This window comes from Crocodylus porosus, unplaced genomic scaffold (genome assembly GCF_001723895.1).
Source record: "Crocodylus porosus isolate Cpor-Errol unplaced genomic scaffold, CroPor_comp1, whole genome shotgun sequence".
In the NCBI taxonomy this organism is placed as follows: Eukaryota; Metazoa; Chordata; order Crocodylia; family Crocodylidae; genus Crocodylus; species Crocodylus porosus.
In genome coordinates, this window is record NW_017728906.1 from 172,243,140 (window position 1) to 172,259,521 (window position 16,382).

At 44.3% G+C, this 16,382-nt stretch overlaps 1 protein-coding gene across 2 annotated transcripts in view; it reads right to left on the reverse strand.

Annotated features, from left to right (window-relative positions):
• RNF17 (ring finger protein 17) overlaps positions 1–16,382 on the reverse strand; it is a 112,334-nt gene that overhangs the window by 67,122 nt on the left and 28,830 nt on the right. Inside the window, exons 10-13 of one of the 2 annotated variants that reach the window (XM_019530212.1) lie at positions 9,547–9,621; positions 5,965–6,260; positions 3,072–3,149; positions 1,639–1,800 (exon numbers count right to left, since the gene is read on the reverse strand). In XM_019530212.1, coding sequence (XP_019385757.1) covers positions 1,639–1,800; positions 3,072–3,149; positions 5,965–6,260; positions 9,547–9,621 — 611 coding nt within the window. The remainder of the gene's footprint in view (positions 1–1,638; positions 1,801–3,071; positions 3,150–5,964; positions 6,261–9,546; positions 9,622–16,382) is intronic. The other variant, XM_019530213.1, reaches the window with a different exon arrangement.

Sequence of the window (16,382 nt, forward strand, 5' to 3'; positions counted from 1 at the left end):
CCTAGCTGGGATCATTTGAGCCCAGTTTTTTCTCCTGCCCAGGCAGGGGGTCGGACTTGAAGATCCACAAGGTCCCTTCCAACCCAACTTCTATGATTCTATGATTATGACTAGAACTTCTATTTATATTTATATAAATATACATGTACTGGGGGTGCGCGCTCAAAAATGTTTTACCGATAAGGGTGCGCGAATATAAATATACATATATTGGGGTGCGTGCTCAAAAATTTTTTACTGATAGGGGTGTGCGATCAAAAAAGTTTGGAGACCACTGGTCTAGATCACTTAATTCTAAGTTACTGGCTAAATTTCAGGTAGTTTACTTGCATGTTCATCTAGAGCCTGATTGAGCTCACTCTGGAGGCCTCAGCTTGGGTCTGTGTTTCCAGAGATGCCTGCTGACTCCTGCCCCACCCCCTGCCCCCTCCCCAAGATGGAGGGACCCTTTCAACAGGTTTACCATATGTCAGGGGGTTCCTGGACAAGTCGTCTTTTTTGGACCTATGTGCTGCGTCCAGCCAGGTTTTTTAAAAAAGAGCAATTATGCAGGTTTTCTGCTGTCCTAGATTGGCTGCTTTGGGCTTGGAGCAGTAGGCAAGGCGATTAGTTGTCAGGGGTCATGTGCTCCCTGTGCAGGCTCAGGCAAGCCAGCGAGCGAGCGAGAGTGAGAAACAGACAGACAGTGTGTGAGAGCAGCAGGGCTGGAGGGAGCAGGGGTCTGTGGGTTGGGAGTGCGAGGCACCAGCAGGGCTGGGGGGCAGAGCAGGGGGCTGCAAGTTGGGAGCGAGAGGCACCAGCAGGGGGCTGTAGATCAGGAGCAAGGGGCACAGTGGATGGGACAGGTGACTGTGGGTTGCGTGTGTAGGCCATTGGCAGCGCCAGGGGCTGTGGGTCAGGAGTGAGGGGCAGCAGCAAGGGGTGCGGGGCTGGGTACTGCTGTTTGGGAGTGAGGGGAAGCAGCAGGGCTAGCGGGGCGTGTGGCTTGTCAGTGAAGGGTAACAGAATAGGCAGGAGCAAGGCACCACTGCAACCCCCACGAAAAAATTAACAATCATGTCCAGAGTCTGGAAAAGTGAAAGCATCTAAATCCACAGCCAAGTACACAAGGGTGCAGCTTTAATGCACAATGGACTATTCTACTGTGTGTTAGTGTGTCATAACAAAAACTGCTAATGCACAGTATAATTAGTCAGGCATCACCAAAAAAAAAAAGTTTGCCTTTGCTACTGCACATTAGTGTAGGCTAATGCACCTTTACGTAGTACTTCATATTAGAGTTACTAAACAATGTGTAATAGCATGCAGATGTACCCAAGCAGTGGCAAATTTTTCAGATGGGCCAAGCACTCAACACCTGTCAAAAGTCAAGAATATGGATACTCTAGGCTTCTGCTGCTTTCATGGAAGTGCTGTGAGTCAAGTGCGGATATTTGTCCTATACTCCTAGTCTAAAGCCTCAATGACGTCTCTGAAGCATAAGAGATATAGAATCTGTGGGTTACTTGCACTAACAGGTCTTTTATACTTTAATTAATGGAAAAATAAATATTGCAAGTTCGTATACTTTATCCTAAATGTATAGTATAGCATGGACTTTTAAGTTAATAAAAAACTTTCCAGAAATATTTGATTTACCCAGTTCCAAAACATCTGAAGGACTAAACCACGAGCTCTTATTTTTACAAAAGTAATTCAGCCTTTTCTCCAAAAAAACTGCTGTCTTCCTCTGTGAATATTTCCGAATATAGAAGTGGCATGGATGTATTACATGGCTGAGAAAAACCAGTTCTGGAGAACCTGTGTAAAAACCATAGAGAAATCAACTGATGTTCAACTTATCAGATACGTAAAACTTCCTTCCCTAATTTTATTTATGTTGAGTTACTTTTAAGTTGTATAGTAAACAGTCAACGTGAGAAGTTATGAGTAGGTTGCCCACTATATCATTCCTGACCACTTCTGTATCACTTCTGAGATCCAGTCTGGTCTTTTAAGTGCTACTTGACAGCTGAGTTGTAATATCCTACAAATAAACTAAAATGGAGTTTGGAAGATTTACCCAACATCTAGTCTGAGGGGGAAGTCTACAACTAGTACAGCAAAAGCTTTTCTACCATGCATTCCCCAACCTTACTTCCACCTTCTACAGCAGCCTCTCCTTCCCTACACTATACCTTACCTCTTCTCCTAATATTTTCTGTTTCCAACTTCTGTAATTATTAGTTTTGATTAGGTCCTTCTCTGCTAGGCAATGCACAAATGTATCAAGAAGGTTCCTCCCCAAAGAGTTCATAATCTGAACAATTTTTCCTCAAAAATATATCTTCCTACACATTCATAAATCCATTCATATCTATTTCTTCAAACTTAAAATGGAGAAATCTGAAAGAGCTAGTATCCAACAGACTGTTGAACTAACATAACAGGCTCACATGCCTCTGGGAAACATGATCGGCGGCCACATCAGTTATTGAAGGAGTGCTTATAACAAGGTTTGTCCCATGGTACAGGAACAAAAAATGACACGACTAGATAATTCATAAAGTTGACTACTTTTAGGTGTGATGATCCTTAAATTGATGTCACTCACCAGGGAAAGCTTTCTACCCCCACCTTAAGTATTTCTTTGTTGGTTGGCTTCACTTACCATGTCTTCTAGTAGCCTAGCAAAAGTTAATTTTTGTTTGTGCTACAGGTTATAAAACGCTCTTGTACACAACAAAATCAGTCTAAAGCTTAAAGAAAAAGACACAAAAATGAGTGCAATAAATAGAATGGACAAAGATGCTGAAGTGTTGAGGGATAAAACAACCGTCTCAAGTATCCTCTTTTTCTCTAATAAATTTAAACTAGATGATTTTGCAGTGTTTTAAGCAAAGCAATTATTCAAGCTTCAGAGAAAGACTGGGGGAAGAGGAAACATCACAAAGCAGGCAATCACAAAATGTGTCTACCACACCTTTATTTTTCCACTAACATCCTTGCTACAGTTTGCTAACATCCATAATGCTGACTGAATATGTTGTGTCAATCTGCCAAAGAAACTTTATCACATGAGAAATGCTCACTTGCTCTGCGTCCAAAAGGCAACCGTTTGTTCTGGAAAATTTTTCTTTGAGTATCTTTAAGAGGTCCTGTGGAATGTGCTTTGAAGAAAGCATAACACAGTTAAACAGGTAACTGAATGAGATAATGGAACAATTACTATGCAAGGTTACAAATGTACAAGGACTGTGTGTACTATGCTTCAAGTAAAAGGAATTTGTTGCTATAGAATGTTTTGTAAACAGATACACTTCTTAATGTGTTATTTTAGACAACTGTGTTCATTTTGAAACATATGCTAGTTGGGGTATGGACACACATAGAACAGACTAGTTTAAATAAAGTTTAAACTTGGACTAGACAGATATACAAGCCTGTTCAACCAGTTTAAAGCTTCCTGGAACAGTTCAAAATGTATCTGAAAAATCCAGTACTATTTTGAACTACTTTACTGTAACCTAAGTCAATGTAATGTGTGGACACCAAGTGTTCCAAGACATGGGTCTGGGCAGTCTTCCAAGCACCCCACATTGCACTGCCCTCACTGCTGTAACTGCTCTCTGATTTGTAACTAGAACCCTACTGGCCCCTGTATTTTCTCCCATTTTGTTGGCACTTTAAAAAATTCAATAAGCTCCCCTACACTCCTTTTGCAGTAAAAACTGTACTTCTAACAATCATCAATGTCCTCATTCCCTACACAACCATGCTCCTCCAGCTGCTAGGAACCCGAAAATGGGGGTTCAAGCATGCTCTCCCCAGCTCCCACTCAGGCACCCCAATTCTAGTAAGCACATTGCAGAGTTTTGTCAAGTGCAGACGACTAAACTTTACTGAACTCGTTTAAGAGAGAAGGGAAAGTAAGAACACCCCCAGGCACAGGTGACATCCTCTGGGATCCCCAAAGCAATGGTGCCAGCACTCTCTCCTCTTCTCCCACCCCTCACAGTGAGGCATTCTGGGCTGGGTGCTCAATCACAACCCCTCCCCTACCATCAAAGCCACAGCACTTCAATGCCTAAGAGGTGACGGTTCTACCTGGGATTGCTAGATACTATACATGTGGACTCCTCTGACCTGCAACAACTATGAACTGGTTCCCAACCAGTGACATTTGGAAATGGTTCAGTTGTTGTGTGCACAGATGCTGATAAACATGTACACTAGTGCTTTGAAATAAAAATCAGACACAGCTACACACTCGTCCAACTTCTCAGCACATTTTGCTCCCACAATTATTCTCAAATAAGTTACAAAACAGTACCTTATTTTCTTGCATACCACATGGCCCCAACTAAGAAACACACTTTGTACCGGGAAGGCAGAATGAAGAAAAAAATTCTAGTTATGGCCACATGAAGCATACAGATGTAAATATCATTTAAAAATATTGTTTAACCTCCTCTAATTATATTGGTTAAGTGATTAACTGATAACACAGCAGATGGGACACAGCAGCTGCTGGGAGCTGCTCTCGGCTCCTGGGACCCTTTGATGGGGGAAAGGAGGAAGGAAGCAAGCCCAGCCAAACAACACAGCCCACCTGAAGCCCTGCACTGGGAGAGACCACCTGTGAACGAGCAGCAAATTGTTTAATTGACAAGTTATTAAGATGCCCCCTGTTTTCCTCTTAAGGTATGGGTACCAGTCCCTCTCACCTCTCCCCCACCCCTCTCCTCCTCCCAGCCTGCCCTGCTTCTTATCAATGCACTTACAGGTTAAATGATTAATCATTTAACCTTTCACATCCCTAATGAAGCAGGGACAGCACCTATTCTTCAGGTCACTCACCATCCCTTTTCTGCTCAGGCAAAAACTAGGGCTTTAACCATCTCAAAAGCCACAGCCAAACTGGATGAAACTGAAAGGGTTAAAACCATAGCTGCTGCTTCTGAAGACAGGAATCTGCCTTGTCCTTCTAGCAGCCAGGGAAAGAAGCAGCAGCCATTGTAGAAGACTCCATACATCAATTCCTGGTGAGGGAAAAAAAATCATCTTCTCTGTTTAAATCATGCACCCTAATTTTGAAGGATAATCTGGGGGGAAAGTTGTGTGTGGTATGTGAGTAAATATGATACACAGCTATATCCATAAGACTGAACATGCAATGCTCCTTGCACACAATTCTGATGTCAAACTACCTCATCCCCACATAGCACATCTCTTTTGGTAAATTGTACCTTTATTTTATAATATAAGAGAACAACTAATTGACAAATGGTAACAATTACTCTGATGCATTCCAGAGAGATAAATAAAAACTCTACTTTCCAGCTGCTTGGATTCTTGAAGTTAATGAGCTGAAACTAATGATAAAAAAAATGGCTGTGAACAAGATGGTTGCAAGGCAGTGTGAGCACAGGAAGGAGATAGTGAGAGGTGAAAAGGTTAGTTATGTTGTAGTAGAAGCATAAGCATGACATACTGTAAGAGCTTCAAAATACTTAATTTTGTAAGAAAAAAGAGACTATTTCTCCCACACTTACATCTTTGGGATTAGAGGAGGGAAACTTGAACAGACAAAAGGAAGTAGGTTAATTTGAAATGAAGGAAAGAAGCTTCGAAGAATGGTGCCAAACCAGAAATATCAGTCAGTCCTTAATATTTTACGTAGAATAGTTAGAACAGGTACCTAAATTGAATCAGTCTGAGTTGGGAGAATCTGGCAAGACAAAACCTCCAGAAGCCAGTAATATACAGACTAAGGTAGAGGTAACTAAAGGAGGTAATGAAAACCATCCAGAAACAAATTTTAACTATATAAAAAAAATCTTAGCTCCAACAGATGCAGTAGTTCAAGCAACAGAAAGAAATTTGGAAAGCACTAAATGGGCAGAAGAATGCTTAATTACAAAACTCAGTATTTTAACAATGGCATTAAAAGTAATGTTTAAAATTTAACTTAAAGCCACTTACTTTCTTGGTTATCTTCAAAGATTTCTTCTATTATTACATCAGGGCTAGATAACATTTGAGGTGAAGCATGTGGAATCTGAGAGGGCATCATACCCAGTTCTTGTCCTTGGATATTTACTTCTGGATGCACACTGCCAAGTTTTCCATATGTTAGAGTCTCAGTTTCATTACTTTTGATAAGTGTTGGAAGCTTATGTGTTTCTACACACAAGTAAGTGTTACAGTCTGATATTTCTCCCTTATCACTGAACATCAGAATGGACTGTTCATTGTCTTCACTTTTTCCAGGGCAACATCTGTTTTGAGAAATAACTTTTTCAGCTTTCTTTTTACAGACTACCAGTAAGAAGAATTATTATTCTGAGCTATCATTATACTATGAAAGACACTATGATTTTGTCTGTCTCGAAGGTTGATATTTTAAAAGTTTTAATACTTTAAAAGCGATAAAAAGCAATTTTCCAAAAGATCATAGTGCCTGTGATCCCCTAGTACGGGGTACTTGCAACATGCATGCTACAAGTGGCAGAGGCATCCCTCTGTGTGCAGCATGCAGCAGATCAGGAAAAGGACAGGCAGCAGTCCAACAGATAGGGCAGAAATCTGAAAGCAGAACAGAACATCAGGCAGGAAGCATATGGCAGGGAACAGAAAGTAGAGCAGCAGACTGTCATTCCGATCCCCCTCTGTTGCCCACTCTGGGACAGTGCTGGGCTAATTTCCAGAACACCTCCCAAAAAGGTTGGCTGCAGTGCCCTAGTTGATGCCAAGGTAACTTAATAAAGGGGTATAAAATTTGTGCCTCAGGCCAGATCCACACCCTGGTGCTCCTTGTGAGTTGGCTCCAGCTAGGGACATGAGGAAGCAGCGATGGTGGTGGCTCCAGCTCTGGTTCTGACCTGGAACATGTGGCGGCAGCAGTTCTGGCTCTGGCCTGGAGTATGTGGCAACTGAGGCGGCATCTCCAGCTCTGATCTGGAGCACAGGGCTGGGGAGGTAGGACCAGGGCAGGATGATAGGCAAAATGTTGGAAGGCAACCAGGGCTGCATTAGTTCTCGTTGGTCCTTCCGCAGCGGATCGCCAAGACCACTGGGATTCAAGGGCCCCAGATTCTGTGATAGTCCATGCTCACCTGACCATGCCTGCCAACTTCCAATGGCCTGCTAGTACCCTGATGGGCCAGATATATGGCCCGTAGACCTATTCTGTTTGACACCTCTGATTAAAAGCAACCGTTCTATTAAATTCAAGAGACCACCACTACTTGACTGCAACTTCTTATCCTAAAACACACTCCCCAACATGCTCCATAAAAACCTTGTCTCATCATTTCTCCCACAAAGGTTAGGGAAATGCAGGGGAACATAGACTTCTGCTGTATACTATTTCAGACTGGGATGAACCTTAAATATATTTGCACCCTGTAGACAGAAACTGTTGGCAGAACTTATTTTTAAATAACACAATGGACACTTCTATACACTTGTTTCCACAAACAGCAATTACAGTATTATAGCATTTAAATGTGAAGCATTTCAGCAGAGCAGATCTTATTTATTTACTTCTATAAAGCACAAAATCAGGGAATCACACATATACACATGTGTATAGCAGAATAGGGTTGAATACATGAAGACTTTCCTATGGCACAAACTTGAGTTTTTTGGCCAGACCAGTTTTAAATAAGTCAGATGACGTACTGCTGCTACTCCCTTGGGAGATTACTTCTCAGTCTAAAGGCCTTATTTCTGCTGGAAATTTGCCCAAATTTCTGAAGTTAGCAGCCAGATTGCCATACAACTGCACCAGTACAAGATACTGGAATAGATGTGCTGAGTTTTGGAGGGTTTTTTTTAGGGTTGGTTAGAGAGGTGTCCCTTTTTGTAAACTGTGGTTTCCTAGATTGTATTTGGTGCATTAGTGCAAATACCACCTGAAACTGGCTGGAATAGAAGAAAATTTGCATTTTAGATAGCATGCAACAGACCTGGGGAAGATGGGCAAGGAGATTAATACAATGATGGTATTAACAAGATAACCATCCAAACAATCAACCTAAAAATCAACTGAGTATTTCTTTTTGTTCTCTAGTTATTCTTATGGTATATGCATCAAAAACATTCTTATTCCTGCATGACATATCCTTTAAAAAAGGTGGTCCCCATTAAGCAAAGTCAGGCTATGTCTGCAAGCATTTGACATTCTTAATATTCTCTAATAAGTAAACTCCTTTTAGTATCACCATCTCTTCCTTTTCTCTAAACTCCTTTCAGCTTCTTCCCAGTATCAAGTGGTCTATGAAAGCAGTGTTCTATGTAAAGTTTGGGTACAGAATTAAAAAGCAGATGACTGGCTGTTTAATATAATACTTCTGCGTATGTACTATAAGTATCTATATACTTGATCTGAGCCTTTAAGAAGCCGAGAAGCAAAACACAAACAAAACAAACAGAGCAGTGGTTCTCAATCTTTTTGGATTGAGGCACCCATCTATAAGCTCTGTGAACTGAGTGGCACCCAATTTTAAAAACTAGTTTACTACATTGCAGTGCTCACTTCTTTGCAGAGGAGCCAGGCAGTAAGGGTGGGAGACTGGCCTGAGTCTGTACTTACTTGCTTATCTCACATTTCATGACACTCTTTTTTTAGTATCTCACAGCACCCCAGGGTAACACAGTACCCTGGCTAAGAATCACTGTTACAGAAAGTCACCTTATGTCTTTTACTGCCACCCTGTCCCAAACTTCCTCTCTCCATTCATACCAGAATTTGATATTCAATTTGGTATTTAGTAAGATCGTAAGAACATACGAAATGTCATGCTAGATTAGACCAATGGTTCATCTAACCCTATATCCCGTTTCTGACAGTGGCAGAAGTGGATGTTGTAGAGAAAGCGGCAGTGCTCAATCTTTTTGCAGGATCTGGCTGGTGGTCTAATCTGGCAGGTGTAGGAGGAAGGGGGAGCCTGGACCTGATCTGGCTGTGCAGAAGGGGGCATAGCTTGGCCCCAACCTGGCCACTTAGGGGGAAGGGAGCATGACTCAGCCTCGATTTAGGTGCATGGATAGATGGGGTGTGGTCCAGCTCTGACCTACCATAGGGGTCAGGAGCTGAAAATCTGGCAGTGGGGGAAGTTGGTGGCATTAACTGCCATCACTCCCTCTGCTAAGTTTGCAAACCTGTGGGGGTCTTGTGGAGTACATGCCATGGCTCTATGGGCTGGATTCAGAGAAATGTTCACAGACTAAATTTAACAGCATCCTGATCATTCAACCCTGGTTTGTCACTAACATAGTGTTCAGCACAAGGAAATCCCTCTATTAGTTTTCTAAGGTAAAACAATGCATACAAAAGAAAAGATTCAATGCTCCAGAAATATTTTAACCTATAAAGTCCTAGTTCCTATTTGGGTAAAACATGAATGACTGAATGCCAACCTATGATTTCTAGTTGCATTGGTACCTATTAGTGTTAAAATTGGTAAGCATACCTTTAGAACTTTTGCAAAGTGTTCAGCAACTAGAAGAAGGCTGAAATTAATGTATATTTCCTTTATTAATGAAAAAGAAAATGCTTACTTTGTAGGTTTTTCCCACTGAAACTTTCCTATATTTTTGAAAACAGATGTAATCTCATCACAATTTATGAGAAACCTAAAATAAAGAAAGGCATAGAGGTCACAAAAGTCTCAATGAGGCAATTTACCGAAGTGCTTACAAATCATTTAGAATGATCATGCAGTACATCATGCAATGTGGAAAAATAAAATGAGCGAAGCTTTCCAGTTTAGTTACTCCAAATTTAAAGAAGAAAACTACTGGAGGCATTGAGAAAAGCTCACTAGCAGCATATTTTGTTTCTTATTTAGATTTACATTAAAAAAAAACCCTATATAACATAATTCCCCCCCCACTATTGCAACACTAGTTCTGCATCTATGAGTTGAGTTTCTGTGTCAACACTGAACTTTATCCAACATTCCCTAGGGAAGCAAAAACATAAATACACCCTCCAACAAAACCTGGACAACAACATTTTCCTTCGTTTCTACTTTTCTTGCATCAGTAAAGGCTATTTTTCTTCGTCCTAGTAAAAACTAGTGAATTAATTCAGAAAAACAAATCCAAGTACCTTTTTATCCTTTCCTTTTCCAGCCACTCTACAAGTTATCCATATATGGTAAAAGCAGGGATCTGGGTTGTCTACTTGCTGTGGAAAAACACAGATTTTCTCCTTTAAAAAGTCTCTCGACTTCAGGACAAGCTCAGGAGACTTGACAGTGAGGTCTTAAGGGACTACGACCCCAAAGGGACGGGAGTCCAGGAAGAGCAGCTGCTCCTCAAAGGAGCGATCCTAGATGCACAAGCTACGGCTATCTTGTCTTGGAGGAAAGGCAGCAAGAGGGCATAGCAGCCCCCTTGGCTCAACATGGAACTAGCAGACCTCCTGCGTCTAAAAAGACAGACCTACAAAAGATGGAGAATGGGATCCACCTTCAAGGAGGAATATACTGCACTGGTCCAGCCCTGCAGGGAGCCAACCATGAAAGCCAAGGCAACGATGGAACTCCAACTGGCTATAAGTATTAAGGACAATAAAAAGTCCTTTTTTTAGATACGTGGGGAGCCGGAGGAAAAGCAAGAGCAACACTGGACCCCTGCTAAACCAGATGGGAGAACTGATGACCGACGCCCAGGAAAAAGCCAACTTGCTAAATGGGTACTTTGTATCAGTCTTTCACAAATCCCATGGGATGCCCCTGCCCATTACAGGACAGGGATTCCTGAGTGAGGGTGGTTCCTTGCCCTCCATCAACGCTGACCTCATGAAGGAACACCTTGAGAGGCTGGACACCTTCAAGTCAAACAGCCCTGACAATTTATACCCCAGAGTACTTGAGGAGCTGGCCTACATAATAGCTCAGCTCCTGGCATGGATCGTCGAGAACTCCTGGTGCTCTGGTGAAGTGCCCAATGATTGGAACAAAGCCAGCGTGGTCCCTATTTTCAAGAAAGGGAGGAAAGTGGATTCAGCAAACTACAGGCCCATCAGCCTGATCTTTATCCCAGGGAAGTTCTTAGAAAAGATTATCAAAAAGAACATTCTTAACAGACTGGTTGAGGGCAACATCCTGAGGGATAGCCAGCACAGGTTTGGTCAAGCACGACCTACCTGTAACAATCTCATTTCCTTTTACGACCAAGTGACCTATCACTCGGACAAGGGGGAAGAGAGTGATGTCCTATATCTTGACTTTAAAAAAAGCCTTTGATCTGGTATTCCATGATCACCTCTTGGCAAAACTGGCCAACTGTGGCCTCCGGTTCACCATGATCTGCTGGCTGGGAAATTGGCTCTGTGGTCAGATTCAGAGGGTGGTGGTTGACGGAAGTCAATTGTCATAGTGCCCTGTGACCAGCGGGTTCCCTCAAGGAGCTGTCCTTGGACCTATATCATTCAACCTCTTCATTAATGATGTGGACGTTAGAGTCAGAAGTGGACTGGCCAAGTTCACCGATGATACCAAACTCTGGGGTAAAGCATCCACACCTGAGGACAGAAGGGCGATCCAGGCTGACCTTGGGGCAGATGAGAACCTGATGGTGTTTAACACTGAAAAATGCAAAGTTCTCCTCCTTGAGAGGAAAAACTGCCCAGCATGCTTATAGGCTCATTACCAACCAGGGTATGAATTTCATGTCAGGGGTGTTAAAAGCCACATGCCACGTGCTGGGCATTAAGCATTTGCGAACATCCCTTTTTTAGCCCTAAAGAGTCTCATGTAGTACTCTGGGGTTAATTCTTGCTGGTGAAGAATTGCCTGCTTGACTTTATAATAGTCATATGCCTCATGCCTGGGGAGGGCCCTATATGCTGCTTGGGCCTTTCCGATCAGTAGCAACCCTAACTGCCTAGCCCACAGGGACCTAGCCAATCCAGTTTGTATGGCATTCCTTTCAAAGGTATCTATAAATGCTTCAGCATCACAGTTTTTCAACATCTTATGAGTTTTAAAGGCAAACCAGTTATGCCTAAGCCATTCACTTTGTTGTAGGGCCTATTGCTGTTGGACTTCAAGTACTTTAGTCACTGCTTGCAGCGTTTATCCTAACAGTTCAACTTGGAGTATCATATTAACCTCCATTTCGGTGTCAGGCTCCAGGGTTCCCTTATCTCCCTCGTTCCCGGCCAATGCACTGATTTGTAACTTGCCGTGCCTGTCCGGAGCTCCTTGCTTGCCCTTTTCTAGCTGTCCCAAGCCAACCATGGCCCTGTGGGCCAACAGTTTGCCCTGGCACTCATTACCTAGACCACCAAAGCTTCTTGTCTGCCATGTCTTTGATGGAAATTTTGATCTTGAGATTGGTATTACTCCCAGTGAAATGGTATCTTGCTAAGGTCAGTTGTCAGCACAAGGATTTTGGGGCCCCACCTCCCCTACACCCTACCTAGCATCAACCCATTCTTACGCTGATGTTTGCACAGATGCAATATTGCTACTAGTCGTTGCCTTCATCCCATCCTGTAGGTCTGTCATCATCCTCTCTGTCCTTTCCACGACTGGGCTTCCAAGTATTTTCTTCAGGTAAGTGCACTGATTCTGCCAAGTCAGTGCATGGGGGCGGCTCCGCACATGGAGGCTGCCACCAACTGTTGCCCTCCAGCTCTCTGCTCTGGCTGCCCTAGGCTGCCAGGAACTTCCTTTCAGTCCTGTCAAACAGGAGAATGGGGCTTTTATTGCCACCTCACTGCCCCAGCTGGCACATCAGTGCTGGCACACACTTACAAAGCACATCCACACTGGTGCCAGTCTTTTTTCTTCAGCCTGTCTCCGGGTCTCTGCTGGCTGTGGTAAGGGACACAGCAGTGCTCTTGGTATGTCTTGCGGCCTACCACCACCGTCCTGCTCCCTGGTTATGGGGGGCTGCGCTGCTGCTGGAGGGGTTGCCAGCATTACTCACACTGTGGCAATCTTTCCGCTGCCAGCGTGCTTCCCATGGCTCAGCGTGTGAGCATGCCACCTGTGGCTTAGGGCTTTTGTTGCCGCCACCCACGCCCTGTAGCTTGGGGCTTTTGCCCCCATCACAGCTGGCCTATATTGCCAGTCTGTCCTCGAGTGTGACCACACTCCCCCATAATCTGGTATCATCAGGAAACTTTGCCAGTTTGTTTTTAATAACCAAATCCAAATCATTGATGAACACGTTGAAAAGTACTGGTCCAAGTACTGAACCCTGAGGGATGCCACTGGTCACCTTCTGCCATGTTGACTTAGTTCCATCAGTCAAAACTCTCTGGGTCTTACCTCGGAGCCAGGTTCCTAGGCACCGGACCATAAAATAGTTGAGGCCACATTTTCCCAATTTTACCACGAAGACACTGTGGGAGGCTAAGGCGAAGGCCTTTTTGAACTCCAAGTATATGACATCAACCTCATTTCCCCTATCCAGGTGGTGAGTTACCTGATCGTAGAAGAAAATTAGGTTGGTCAGGCATGACCTGCCTGTAACAAAGCCATGCTGGATATTCTTCAGAACACTGTCTTGTATTAACTTATCAGTGGAAGGGGGTGAAGAAGGTGCGGGGCGAGGGCGATGCTGATGGGGACCGGCCCAACTTCCGGGTCCCGGAGGAAAGCTAAGCACCTAAGTTTCCCCCTTCCAGGAACCCAGAAGCACCCGGGTCGAGGCCTACCCGGAGAGATAAAGAGAGCTTGGCGAGTCCGGAGAGGGCCCCGGCGGATTCAGAGGCAGGAGCGGGGGATCTGGAGGAGAGCTGGGGAAGAGCCGGCATCGGGAGAAACACCCTGGAGCGGGTGCGAGCTGCCTGGAGAGGCGGCAGGACCTACTGGGGCAGGGGTAAGCCCCGGCGCGGCAAGGAGGCCCGGCTAACTGACGGCGAAGAGATGAGCGGCTTAATGCCACGGGAAGCAACAGCACCCGGCAGGAGCCGGGTACCGTAAGTATTGTAATACAGGGGCAATCACAGGCGGGGAAACCACCGCGCCTGTGATTCTCGGGAGGACTAAGGGGGGGAAGGTGACCCCTGGGAAAGGGCGGAAGATCCCAGCCCGGATCCAGGAAGGGGGCCAGCCCCTTAGCTGAGAGGGAATATGGGGAAGGACAGCCGAGGGGCCAAACAAACCCCAGCTCCCGTGAATCCCTGCCAGGAACTTTGGGTTGAACTTTGTATTTTTTCCTTTACGAACATTTTTGGGACTAGCGTCCTGACGAGTGGCCCGCCCCGAAAGGCGGCCACTTGCTTGGAGGATCGGGCGAGGTTGTAGGAGCCCTCAGGACCCCTGGACTCAGCAGAGATGGAGTGCCGTTTCCGAACCGCATGCGCCACAATATTGGGAACCCCTAAGTTACCATCAAAGTCGTGGCAAGCGAGACTGGCGTGAGTGCAGTGAGGACGACACATTCCTCTCCTACTGCGAGTCCCCACTGAGACGGTCGGTCAGCGAACTGACGCCCCTCACAATCAGTAATGGATTCTTTGATAATTCTTTCCAGGACTTTACCAGGGATTGAAGTCATACTGATTGGCCTGTAATTCCCCGGATCCTCCTTTCTCCCTTTCTTAAAGATAGGAACCACACGGCCTTCTTTCAATCTTCTGGGACCTCTCCTGAGTGCCATGAGTCTTCAAATAACTTTGTCATAGGTTGCATGATGATGTCAGCCAGTTCTTTTAGTACTCTCAGGTATAGTTCATCCAGTCCTGCTGACGTGTAGATATTTAGCTTCTGTAGGTGCTCTCCCCAGAGATCTTCACCAACTACAGGAGGGTGATCACTCCCACCTTGATCACCATTTTTTCCTATCAAGCAAGCTAAGACCCTTTGACTGGTGGAATACCAACTCAAAGTGCTCATTCAGAAGTTACCAGTTTATTTGCTTTTTATAGTGTCGGTTGCCAGCCATTCCATTTCGTTCAGCAGGGGCCCTATGCTTTCCTTATTTTTTTTCTGACCTCCTACATATCTAAAGAAAGACTTTGTTGCCCTTAATTTCGGTTGCCAATTTGTATTTAGTTTGTGCCTTTGCTGTCCTAATCCGCTTCCTACAGGTGTGGGCTGTTGCTGAGTACTTCTCTTTGGTGGTTATTTCTGACTTCCACCCCTTGTAAGCTTCTCTCTTTTTAATTTTAGGAGGTCCATGACTTCACTATCAAGCCAAGGGGGTCTCCCAGCCCTTTTACTGCTTTTCTTATGAACTGGAATGGACTTCCTTTGTGCTCCTAAGATCGCTTCCTTGAATGCTTGTTAACAATTTGGATGCTGGCAGAGAGAGCTTCTTGAGCACATTTGCAGATGATGTGAAACTGGAAAGAACTGTGAACATGTTGGAGGATGTGAATGCAATTCAGAAGGAACTTGACAGCTCTAGCCCAGCTTTCCAGTTTAACAGGATGAAGTTTAAAGTGGACAAATGCAAGGTGCTACACCTCAGGAACAATAATCAAAACACCAAATACTAAATGTGGGACACCTAGCTGAATGGCAGCTCTATGGAAAAGGTAGACCACAGACTCAATTTGATGCAGCCACATAAAAGGTGGAGTGTGATTTTGGGATGCGTAGACAGAAGCATTAAGTGCAGGACATGTGAGATGATAGTGCCTGGCACTGGTTAGGCCTCATTTGGAGTACTGTGTGCAGTTTTGGGCTCTACATCTTTAAAAAGACATGAAAAAGTTAGAGAGGGTCCAGAGGTGGGCAACAAAAAGGTTAACGGCTTTCAACCAGCGTTCCCTCTAAGCTGTGTGGCATGTGAAGCTGTGCAGCTTAGAGGGAACGCTGCTTGGAATGGAAGTCATATGAGGAGAGTCTGAAGCAGCTAGGCATACTCAGCTGGTGGAAAAGGTGTCTATGAAGGGACACGATAGCAATCTTCAAATACATGAAGGGCTGCCGTAAAGAAGACGGAAAGCGCCTTTTTTCTCTTGCTGCAGAGAGGAAGATGCAGCAAAGTACATTTAGAATGGATATCCAGAAAAGTTTCTTCGCTTTCAGAATATAGAGGCAGTGGACTAGACTGCCTATAGATGTTGTAGACTGCATCACTGCAGGTATTCAAGATGAGGCTGGACAGCCAGTGACAAGGGAATAATCAAGGTATGGCTATGCCTTTCTACCAAGGGTATTTCCAATACTTCCAGGCTTTACTAATTGCTCCCCTCCCCGACCCATTTTTCTGCTGTGCGTGGCAGGGTGTGTTTTTAATAGAGGTGCACCGATATCTCAGTCCATATCAGATCAGCACTGATCAAAGGAAAATTGACATTAATCAGCAATCGGCTTTTTTTTGGCTGGTATAGGCAATTATGTCACTGATAAATGCTATGTGCATGTGTACAGCTGCCACGCACATAGCCAGAAATGCAGCCCAGAAACTTGGAGAGCAGCGTC